General features: G+C 52.0%; 3 protein-coding genes and 1 non-coding gene across 4 annotated transcripts; 2 read left to right on the plus strand and 2 right to left on the minus strand.

Moving 5' to 3' along the window:
• Window positions 1-9: 9 nt before the first annotated feature.
• LOC9647131 (G-type lectin S-receptor-like serine/threonine-protein kinase SD2-5) lies at window positions 10-2,737 on the minus strand. Its single transcript, XM_024659733.1, has one exon. It carries the CDS (start codon window positions 2,638-2,640, stop codon window positions 58-60), a length of 2,583 nt encoding a protein of 860 aa, XP_024515501.1. The 5' UTR covers window positions 2,641-2,737; the 3' UTR covers window positions 10-57.
• Window positions 2,669-2,741, minus strand: TRNAA-UGC. Its single transcript has one exon. It is a non-coding gene; the product is annotated as a tRNA-Ala (tRNA).
• Window positions 2,742-3,018: 277 nt separating this feature from the next.
• LOC9661754 (G-type lectin S-receptor-like serine/threonine-protein kinase SD2-5) lies at window positions 3,019-5,739 on the plus strand. Its single transcript, XM_024659743.1, has one exon. The coding sequence runs from the start codon at window positions 3,155-3,157 to the stop codon at window positions 5,717-5,719; it is 2,565 nt and encodes an 854-aa protein (XP_024515511.1). The 5' UTR covers window positions 3,019-3,154; the 3' UTR covers window positions 5,720-5,739.
• A 2,761-nt stretch (window positions 5,740-8,500) lies between these two features.
• On the plus strand, window positions 8,501-10,669 carry LOC112351291 (pentatricopeptide repeat-containing protein At4g02750-like). The gene has a single exon (XM_024688888.1). The coding sequence runs from the start codon at window positions 8,501-8,503 to the stop codon at window positions 10,667-10,669; it is 2,169 nt and encodes a 722-aa protein (XP_024544656.1).
• Window positions 10,670-11,352: the final 683 nt, after the last annotated feature.

The raw sequence follows: 11,352 nt of genomic DNA on the forward strand, positions 1-11,352 counted from the left end.
CTAGGGCTCTGAATTGAAAGAAAGAATATTTGCTTTGGCATATGCTCATGGTTATGCCTAGACCTTCCCGCTATCTATGCTTTTCAAATTTAGGTCATCTTCAAAGGCGAGGCTATTGGCGATGGTGGAGATGCTGATGATCCCGGACGATTGGAGCGCGAAGTGGAACTCTAGCGGCGGATCCAAAACTTCTTCCAGTCCCTCCAGCATCTTCACGACGCTCTCCATCGACGGCCTCATCGCGGGATTCTCTTGGATGCACCACAGCGCGACGCGAGCGATCCTCTCGCCCTCTTTCTCTTCCACTTCTCCCGCAATTCTCCTGTCATAGATCTCCCGGATCATCCCCTGCGACGCCTTCTTCACCGCCAAGGCCGGGAAGTACCACGCCAGATCTTCGTCCTCGCAAGAGCTCATCAAGTTCCTCCTCCCAGCGATGATCTCCAGCAGCACCATTCCATAGCTATACACGTCGCATTTCTTCGTCGCCACCGAGTGGAGCAGCCACTCTGGAGCCAAGTAGCCGGGAGTTCCTCGTACGTTGGTCGTCTCCTGGCTGATTTCCCTGCTCGCCATGAGCTTGGACGTCCCAAAGTCGGCGATCTTGGCCACGAATTGCTCGTCCAAGAGGATGTTTTGCGGCTTGATGTCTAGATGCATGATCAGCTGCCTGGATTCCTCGTGCAAGTAGGACAGACCTCGAGCAACACCCAGAGCGATGCCAAATCGAGTCCTCCAATCCAGAAAGTTGGCGGACGAATCCTGGCTAGCAGCGCCGTCGTGAAACAGCCAATGATCCAGAGACCCATTGGCGATGAACTCGTAGACGAGCAAACGATGCGATCGTTCGGCACAGAATCCACAGAGCTTGATAATGTTCATGTGGCTGATGCTACCAATGCTGTTCACCTCCGCCACGAATTCCTTCTGCCCCTGGCTGGTGTTCTCCAGCTTCTTGATCGCCACCTTGGTGCCATCGAGAAAGGTTCCCTGAAACACTGTCCCTGATCCGCCGCTACCGACCATCGACGAGAAATTCGCTGTCGCCAACTCGAGCTCCTTGTACGTGAATCGATGGATCGATCCCTGCAAAGCCTCGGCCAGCGTTCCAGCTATCCTGCTCGATTGCTTCCGCCACATGTAGAATGCCACAGCGCTCACGCACAGCACCACAAAGAGAGCGCTTCCACTCACTCCCAGAGCCACCGCCATCGTCTTCTGGCGTTTGTTTGGATCCACAAACTCGGAATTCTGGATCTTGAGGTAGGCGGTGGAGGACGAATCCGCGGTGAGGCTGCCGTAGACGCGGTTGACAAAGAAGCACGAGCCATCGGTGTTGTAGAAGAATACGCGGCAGGAGCAATTCGCGAGACAGAGCCGCGAGCAATCCTGGAAGCTGGAGACCCTATCGGGGGTGCTGTAGCGATTGGAGAAGTACGAAGCACCGCTTACATTCAAGAAGTGGTGATTCCTGGCCTCGAGATTGCTGCACGCCAGCGGCCTTTCGATCGGAGCTGGACAAGATAGATTGCCGCTGCCGCTGCCGCTGCTAGGGTTCTTGATCAAGCACTCGCATTGGCCGCTACCCCGACAGATGCTATTCGATCCACATGCCATCGGCAAGCAAGCACCGACCTGGCTCCTCACCGGGGTCGAGAAGCTCTGCCAGATCGATGCCGCGGCATCGAAGCTCTGCTGGACCAGATCGCCAGTGATGTCGAGCTTGATGAAATTTAGGGCTCCTCGCTCGCCCGGGAGGTTCGTAGAGAGGTCCGGTCCACACCTGGGGAAATTTGAAAAGTTCCCGCCCTGGAGTACGGCCGCGCGGGACCTCTGGTACGACATAATAATGGCCCCCGGGCGCAATTCAAGTACGGTCTCGTACGTCTGGCATGGCGAGTCCACTGGGCGATTGTTATCTTGGTTCCAGAGAGCCCATTGGAAGTATGGCTCTTTGAGCGAGGAAGAAGAAGAAGACGAAGGATCTTTGACGAGGTAGAACCCTACTCCATTGGGCTCTATGGCGACCTCGAAATTCCCCTCCTCCAAGCTCGATCGATTCTTGCTGCTTGTTAATCGCTGCCCCGTGAACATCTTCTGCCCCTCGAGGATGACATCGCTGGGATTGTCGAAGCTCTGCCAGACCTCGCGGTCGCCGGCGTCACGGAGCACAAGATTTCCCGATTCTTGGAGCTCGATCGTGGTTGCGTTGGATGGATCGGTGCTCCAGACGGTATTCCCGTCGAGATCGCTGAGATCCAGGGATTTCTTGGTGGAATTCCAGCGCAGGGCGCCGCCTCCTCGGATGGGATCGCGCCGATTTGCCGTCCACACGACGGCGGCGGAGGTGTTGGGCGAATTAGCGCTGCGGATGACGATCGAGAGGTGGGATTTCTCTGTGCCGCGGAAGGTGAAGAAGCAGAGGGCAAACGTACCATTGGCGCTGACGAGCTTCTCGCCCGGAGAGGAGGGAGCGGGGATCAATCGGTAGTGGCCGATCCCATTAGCAGCATCCAGCTGCTCCAAACTAGCGTCATTGCTCGCGCTCCAGTGGTCCGGGAGATCGAAGCTCTTGGATAGAGAATGCGAGAAGGAGATTATCGCGAGAAAAGAGAAGGCGAGGACGCGCTCGAGCGCCATCCCAAACAAAAGAAGAAAACAAAAACAATGGAGGTGAGGGGCATCGATCCCCTTACCTATCGCATGCAAAGCGATCGCTCTACCATCTGAGCTACACCCCCTTGTTTATCATTGAGCTTGGAATTTAATTCTGCATGGGCGTAGACTTCTCTTGATTTTTCTGGAGAATGGTGGTAGCGAAGTATCATCTAAAATCAAATCATTGCCATTACCTTTGAATTCGCACGAGACCTTTGAATGAGAGCTTTGTCAAAGACACGCAATTGCACGACACACGTAAGTCCTCCTTTGGAACGGACGGTTACCTCACTGACAAAAGTTTTGGATTGCGATCTGTTCGACCACTGACAAACCGAAGCTTTATTAGCCATACGTAAACAATAGCGCGTTCCCAGTCTTTGACAAAGCTCACGAAAGGTCTCGTGCGATTGAATTCCAAGCTTGTCAAATTGATGGACGGGTAGCCTTAGAAATGTTCAGCTTTTCCTAAGAAAGAACCCAAAGATCACTTTCTATGCGAGGAAGAACCATTCTTTCCATACCTTTGAGGTCGAGATCGATGAAAACGGTGGGAGTTCTAGCCGTGCTGCTTGTGAGCCTCGCGAGCGTCGCCTCGGGGCGAGTCTACACCATTCCGGAGAACTGGACAGCCACCATCCAAGGCCGTGAGCTCCCCGGTTTTGGAAGCTCCGGAAGTTACATCCTGGTGAGTGCTCCAAGAGATCTTAACGGCAGCAGCGGCGAGCAAGAGTTCCTCCTGAGCGACAACGGCACCTTTGGGTTAGCTTTCCTCAACTTCAATGGAACAGGGAACTATTACCTCTCGCTGGTGATGGGAGCGACGAACGCCACCGCGGGAGCTCCAATCTGGACAGCGAATCGAAGTAAAGCTGTCAGCAACGAGTCCCGTCTCACAAAAACCGCTGGCCAGCTCAAGCTCCTCAATGGCGATCTAACCACGGCCTGGTCTCCCTCGGACGATCAAACCATCGCGAGCATTGGCCTCGATGAAACTGGCAACATGGTGCTGTATAACTCGTCCGGAGGAGCAGTCTGGGAGTCCTTCGATCATCCAACCGATGTCTTGCTTCCGGGCCAGCGGCTAGTAACCGGACAGAGATTTGCAAGCAACTTAAACTCGTCCACCATGTCGGAAGGAGTCTTCACTGCAACCATGGAGGCACGGGCCATTGTCCTGGCTTTCAGTCCTCCTTCCCAAGAGCAGCAGCCTTACTTCCTCTGGAGCTTGGGGCTGCCGTCCACGATCGACTCGGCAAGAGTTCGCTGCCCCGGCTACGTTGCCGTGCTCCAATACACAACCGGTGGAGCTGTCAACATGGCCTACGAGCGGAGCTCCGCGGCTACCACGAGTAGTCCTTGCAATGCCCCGCTCAACGTAAGTCTCGGGTCAGGGAACAGCAAACGGCAGCTTCGTCTCGAGTCTGATGGGAACTTGATCTCGTACAAGTTGCACGAGACTGGGAACTGGGAGACCGAGTTCTTGCTCGCGCAGTTCTTCGGTCATAGAGCCTGTGATCTGCCTCTTTCCTGCGGTAGCTATGGACTTTGCAATCAAACGGGGCCATGCGAGTGTATGGATAACCGGGCCACGAACATCACCACCGTAGCTGAGTCCGGCACCTGTGAGAGTCCCAACTGGGCCTCTCGCCTTGCAACCTGCGACACCAGGTACGAGAGTGACTTCGTTGCTCTGTCTGGAGTCCGCTATTTCACAAACCAGTACACGAGCCCCGATAGAGTTTCGTCTCCGCTCGAGGATTGCCTCGAAACGTGCCGGACGAATTGTTCCTGCTCTGCTCTCTTTTACGATGGTACCCTGAGAAACTGCTACTTCGTGAGAGATGTGTCGGGAAGCTTGACGCAAGGGCAAGCAAGTTATACGGCTTACCTCAAGTTTCAAGACCGCTCCCGGCTGGTGAAAGTAGACACTGGTTCTTCCAGCTCCAGAAAAAATATAATTGTTATCAGCACCAGCGTTACCGCGGCAACACTGGTCATCGTGTGCTCACTCCTGCTACTTACGGAGCTCAGACGAAAGCAAGATGCAGAGATTGAAAAACTCATTAGCGCTTTGAAAGGCCCTCCGCAGAGGTTCACGTACAGGAGGCTCACGGTGGCAACGAAAGCCTTCTCCAAGCACCTTGGAACGGGAGGATTCGGCTCGGTGTATGAGGGAGTCCTGCGCGACGGGAAAAAGTTGGCAGTCAAGAAGCTCCACTCGAACAAAGGCCAGAAGCAGTTCATCGCCGAAGTCGCGTCCCTGGGAACGATAAGTCACGTAAATATAGTCAGGCTCTGTGGTTTCTGCGCCGAGCTATCACACCGCTTACTGGTTTACGAGTTCATGCCGAATGGATCACTGGACAAGTGGATCTTTCGAAACCAAGAAGCGCCTCTCGACTGGGACCGTCGCTACAGCATCGCGCTTGGAACAGCTCGGGGACTGGCATACCTGCACGAAGAGTCAAGAGAACCGATTATTCACCTGGACATAAAACCGCAAAACATACTCTTGGACGAGAACTTCGAAGCAAAGGTCGGCGACTTTGGAATGGCGAAGTTGCTGATGAGCAGGGACGTTACCCAAGTCATAACAGGAGTCCGAGGAACACCGGGCTACTTAGCTCCAGAATGGCTGCTTAGTAACACGGCAACGAAAAAATGCGACGTCTACAGCTATGGAATGGTTCTACTAGAGCTGATTGGCGGGAGGAAGAACTTGGATCCGGCAAAGATCGACTCGGAGCTGAGCTTCTTCTTTCCTGCCTGGGCTGTAAATGAGGTGAAACAAGGACGGCTACTCAGTGTGGTGGATCCAAAAATCCGAGATGGAGTGGACAACCAAGGAGCTGAAAGGATGGTAAAGGTGGCTTTCTGGTGTATACAGGAAAATCCAGCGGACAGGCCTACCATGGATGCAGTGATACAAATGCTTGAAGGACGGCAAGAGATCGCAGAGCCACCGTTAATCTTTCGCTTCGCTGTGGAAGCACCTGGAATCATCAGTATCAAAGCCAGCAGCAATAGCATTGCGCTGGGATATTGCAAGTCGTCGTGAAAGACAAACCTTTTGGACAATGGCACAGACTTTGATAGAACTTGTTTTATCCTAATCTGTCCAAAAGTATACAATTGTTTTTACAGCCTGCAAAAGAAAAGAAGATTAGAGCACCAAATAAAACGAGCGTATCTAGCTGCCTGAGACAATCGTTTTTGAAAAAGCAATAAAAAACAGAGAGCGTACCATACTGGGAAAGTCGTGATGCCGTCGACACAGAAACACACTAAACTCTAATAGAAAAATGCGCGCTTCTTTTTTGTTCTTGTTGTATAGCTTCCAGAGTTAAATTCCATCCTGATCGATTTCAGGCTCGCTTCCTCTTTGAACTCCTACGCATAGAGGAGTCATTAGGCGCAAAAACACAAACAACAAAGAACGTAACTTAGTTGATCTCGTGTGTTGCTCCCCTCCCTCAAGTCCTATCCAACAAGCATCAATGAGGATTGAGTATAACGTCTCAGACAAAAAATCTTACCTCCGAGAGCCTGCGGACTAGAGGTCCGACTTCACACTCCCCCGTCACAAGGGCAGCCACTTTGTTCCGATCGTCGCTCGCTGCGCGCAAACACACTTCGAAGTCTTGCTCGGTAGCCTCCGCTTGCGAGTCGCCTCTTGCAAGGTATAGGCAGTACAACAAGCTTTCCAGAGCCTTGGAATCCCCCGAAACTCTGGTTTGATCATGGCACCTCTGCCAAGTCGAAATTATTCGAAGTACCTGGCCTGCCACATCTCTGCACAGTGTTATACTTGGTTTTGCCAGTCGACGCTCCACGCCACTTCTCGTCGCATCTGTGCATTGTATACGGTTAGAGAGGAGAGAAGAAGATGAAAAAAGGCCATGGCTAGCTACCTGGAAGTTTAACCCCTGGAAAATCAGCCTTGGAGTAGTCCCGCACCACACTGTCGAAGCCAGCGTCGCCTAAGTCCGGAAAATGCCCTCAAACTCAAATCGCTTCCAGTACCGTAATTCCTGCACAACTCATGCACACGTACCCGATAGCTTCAACTTGCTAAGAAAGAAAGTCCCACCTCCACGAGATAGACAACCAGTTTGTTGACGCCGCCATCCTCGTCACCGGCCTGGACCAGCAGCGGCTTCAAAACGTGGTAGCCTGCAGCGGTTGCACAGTAGCGTACTTCCTCCAAGAGCTCCCAGCTACAGCAGCTCGACTCGCCAGGGTCTTCCATGCTCACTGCGGCCACGAAGTTGACGAAGCTCCTGTCGCATTTCAAGCTCCGAATGCCCTCGGGAACGCTCCGCAGCCAGATGTCATATCGAGCGAGCCAGAACTTGCTCGTGAGAGAGGTGCTGGCTCCTCAAGGTCGACCGCATCTCTTGCACAAGCGACAAGTTCTTGCATGGCGGCCATCCGTTCCTGCTGTAGGCCTCGTTGATCTGTTCCACCATAAGCCGGTGCCTGAACTGGCCGCCACGGCAGCGGAGCCAAAACTGGAAGACACGGGCCATCTTTCGGATCTCGAGATCGAGCTCCAGAATGGATGAGTGGAGATCGACTTTGGCAACGAGATCAAAGAGACTCCCCGTCCAGATATCCGTCACCGTGGCGCTGTAAGCTTCTAGGCTCTCGCTCTCCGCGGCCTTGACCTGCTGTTCAACATCCATGGTTCGTAAAAACAATGCGAGAAGTGTGAGGAAAGGGTACGTACTTTAACGAGCATTTGGATGAAAGTATAGCTCTAGGGGCGAAAACGTCCTCCCCTTGCATTACTGCCGCCATCCGGAACCGAAGCCATGCTTCTAACTGCTGGAGGCCACGCGAGGAGAGCAGTGCAGGCGAGTTGAAACTGAGGATCAAAGACTGTCCAACATTCGTCATGGGCAACACAGGTGCGAGGCGCGGCGGCAGTGTGAGATCTAGTCCTTTCTCCTCTGCATCGTCGGACCTCACCCACGAAATTCTTGATCGCCTCCACCAGCATCTCATTCTTGGTTGCCAAGAGCCACGTATAGGAAAGCTGGCAGACAAGCTCCGTCACGTCGAAAACACTGTCTAGTTGAACCAGTGCCGCCCTTGAGCTGACGATAGATCTCGTACAAACCTGAAAGATGGAAGCCATGCTTCAAACTTTCCCGAAAAAATCTACGTAAACACTTACGGTCATCCACCGCCTCGCTCGAAACAATGTCGGGCACACGAGAATCGAGCACGTCCTAAGAGGCAAGAATGAGAAGATGAACTAAGAGAAAAGAGAGTACCTTTTGGAGCCGGATCATCAAGCTATTGAACGCTGGCTTGTTCCAGAAACAAACGCTTGGATCCCACTCGTCAGTCGTAGCAGCATTCTCGACGTCTGCGTAGCGGCAGAGGTCCAGCGCTAGAGAAACGAAGGTTGCGCCGAAAATCTCAAATCTCTCCGTGGCGACCACTTCCCAGATATCGTAGCTCACCTTATCGAGAGTGATCCGTGTCGCGGACGATCTGGAAACGCCGAAATACTGGAGCTCGCGCACGAAACTTGGATAGAGTGGCTCGATTCCACAGCGCCGGTAGAGAGCATGAACCGTGCGTCGCCGCAGCGGCCGCTTATCCACGACCAGAAGAGCCGGATTACATTCGCATCGATCCAGGAGAGCTTGCGCCTCTCGCGCTCGCGCAGCACCACGAAGCCCCCGTCCTCCATCGAAGCTTGCCCTACTAGCTAGCTTTCGAAATCCAAAGTAACAAATGCAGGCCGTTAAATGAGGTGTACGATGAGCCCGAACGGTCCAGATTTGTCGAGCATATTTCTGGTATATCCACTGAACCCTAAACGGCAATGCTTCCCGCCAAATTGTTGAGCCGCGAAGAAGCCTTAGCTCTCGCCAGATCTTGCAAATCTCTGGAAGAAGCACGGGGAATTCACGCTCGATGTCACCATCTCCTCCTCCACGATGTCTTCGTCTCCAACAAGATGATCGAGATGTACAGCCGCTGCGGCAGCGTGGAGGATTCCAAGCGAGTTTTCGACTCGATCCTGGACAGGGATTCTTTCTCCTGGGCTGTGATGATCACTGCCTACTCGAGGAACGGCGGTTCTGGCCTCGCTGACGCGGAGCTCCTGTTCGATCGGATCCCACGCAAGGATTTGATCGCCTGGAACGCGATTCTTGCCGCATATGTCAAGAACAAAAGATTGGAGGATGCGAGTTGCGTGTTCGATTTCATGCCCCAAAGAGACACCACGTCTTGGAACCTGGTGATCACTGCCAGTGCCAAATCAGGGCAAATCGATCGAGCCAAAGCACTCTTTGATTCAATGCCGGAAACAAATCTTCTTTCTTGGACCATAGTAATTAAATATTTTGCTCTTTCGAGTGAAATTGTCCAAGCTAGAGAAATGTTTGATCGAATGCCTGCGCATGATTTAGTGGTGTGGAACATTTTGATTTTCGCATATGCCCAAGGCGGGCAAATTGATACCGCAAAGGTTCTCTTTGATTCCGCGCCCCGGCAAGATGTGGTCTCAGTGACTGCAATGTGCGAGGCATATTCCGAGGCGGGTGAATTTGAGAAACTTACTGAGCTGGTTTTACAGGCCCCTGGCGTAGACATTGTTTTACAGACCATGGTTCTCGTGGCATTTACCCGCGCCGGGTTAATGCGAGCTGCTAAAGATACCTTCGAATCCATGCCAGAGATAGACTTGGTTTGCTGCAATGCGATTGTTTCATCGTTTTGTATGAATGGGTATTTGCAAGAAGCGAAGCGATTTCTAGAAAAGTTGCCTTGCCAAAGCCTTGATCTTCTCAATTCTTTGCTGTCTGGATATGCCCGAGAAAGGAATATTGAAAATGCCCTTTGTTTGTTCAAGAATATGCCACAACATGACCCTTGTGCTTGCACGACAGTGATAGTAATGCTAATTCACGAAGGAAAACTCACAGAAGCACAGTCTGTATTCTATAAAATGCCTCATAAGGATTTGATCTCTCTGAACACCATATTGCATGCATACGCTTCTAACGGGTATTTGTACGAGGCCGTATCTTTGTTTGAGCAAGAAATGCCGGTTCACGACAGAGTGAGCGTGACTGCTATGATTTCTGCATTTGGCCAAGAGGGCGAAACTTCGAAAGCTAAAGAGATTTTCGATCGAATTCCACAAACTGATCTTGTTTCGTGGACGTCTTTGCTTTCATGCTACGTGCAAAACGGATGTTTGGAGAGTGCGAGGCAGATATTTGAGAGCATGACACAGAGAAACATTCTCTCCTGGAACACAATGCTTTGTGGTTATGCCCAATCTGGTCATTTGGAGGAAGCCAAGAACATGTTTATGAATATGCCTCAAAGAGATGTCGTTACATGGACAGCATTCTTGACTGTGTTTTGCAATGCCGGAGACATTGACTCTGCCTTTGAAATATTTCTGAGAATCCCCCAAAAGGATTCTGTTTGCTGGAATGCAATGCTTACCACATATGCCCGAAACGGGCATCTAGAGGGATCAAAGAGACACTTTGATACCATGCCCAAGCACAACTTAGCTTCTTGGAGTGCATTGCTAGATGCCCACAACCACAACCACACTCCAGAATCCAGAGCTGGAGCTTTCGACACCTTCAATCAAATGGAGCTATTTTTCTTGCCAGACGAGAGGTGCTGCGTCTCGGTTCTCATTGCCTGCAGCCAGACAGGAAGGGTTTTTGCGGCAAGGTCGTGTTTCCATTCCCTCATCTACGATTTAACTCTAGAACCCAACAGGCAGCACTTCTGCTGCATGATAGACGCTCTAGGAAGATCTGGCTATGTGGGCTGTGCCAAGGAGCTCCTCTTGAGCATGCCCTATGTGCCCAAAGCACTAGAGTGGACATGCTTCCTGGGATCTTGCCAGATGAGCCGCAATTTCCATGGATTTGGATCTTGGGCAGCAGGGTTGGTGCTAGAGAAGAACACCCAAAATGCCGCAGCCTATGTTCTTCTGGGAAACATCAAGAGTTACTGATAGCAATGATCCTTCGATTTTGCGGAGGTCAGAGGCGCAAAATAGGAGACTGCCCCTTGCGTAACAATGATTTTGGGCGGGCAAGCCCTCTCACAGTGGAGAAACCGAGCATTTACCACTCATCATCCCCCAGTAAAACCAAGAAGGATCAATTATCCTAATTTCCGTGCCTCGTTTTTATACCCGACCTTGGCTCCATTATACGCCAATGCATGTGGGATATCTACGTGGCGAGGTGTGATGTATTAGGGTTTATAGCTTCTCGATTTTTCTCTCTCGTACAGATCCAGGCACAGGATCCTCACTCGGCGATATCGAATTAATTCATCTCCAGCCACGCGACGCCTCAGAAAAAACTTCTGGCGCAAAGCTCCTTATAGACACGCACTGACGGATCCAGATCCACTTCTATCTGGAGAAATTGGTGCCGAAGATCCGGCGGAAGATCATCCCATTTCCCGAAAGCCACAGATCCAAATCTCACTGTTGCCCAAGTCTCTCCAAAGACACATTTTTTTCTCGCATCATCTAAATTGGCCTGGTTTAGTCAAGGCAGAAAAAAGTAGATTCGCCGGGGCATCTCGACGTGGCGCGCGGCCGTCCACTAGCCACTCTCCTGGGCAGGGACCACAACACGTGGCGGCACTGACGCCTCGTCAGCGCCGTGGGTGGGCTTTATCCGA

This window comes from Selaginella moellendorffii, unplaced genomic scaffold (assembly GCF_000143415.4).
Source record: "Selaginella moellendorffii unplaced genomic scaffold, v1.0 SELMOscaffold_2, whole genome shotgun sequence".
NCBI classification, from domain to species: Eukaryota; Viridiplantae; Streptophyta; class Lycopodiopsida; order Selaginellales; family Selaginellaceae; genus Selaginella; species Selaginella moellendorffii.

Coding starts and splice junctions, on each gene's coding strand:
- LOC9647131 (XM_024659733.1), bottom strand. CDS start 2,640: ATGGCGCTCGAGCGCGTCCTCGCCTTCTCTTTTCTCGCGATAATCTCC.
- LOC9661754 (XM_024659743.1), top strand. CDS start 3,155: ATGCGAGGAAGAACCATTCTTTCCATACCTTTGAGGTCGAGATCGATG.
- LOC112351291 (XM_024688888.1), top strand. CDS start 8,501: ATGCTTCCCGCCAAATTGTTGAGCCGCGAAGAAGCCTTAGCTCTCGCC.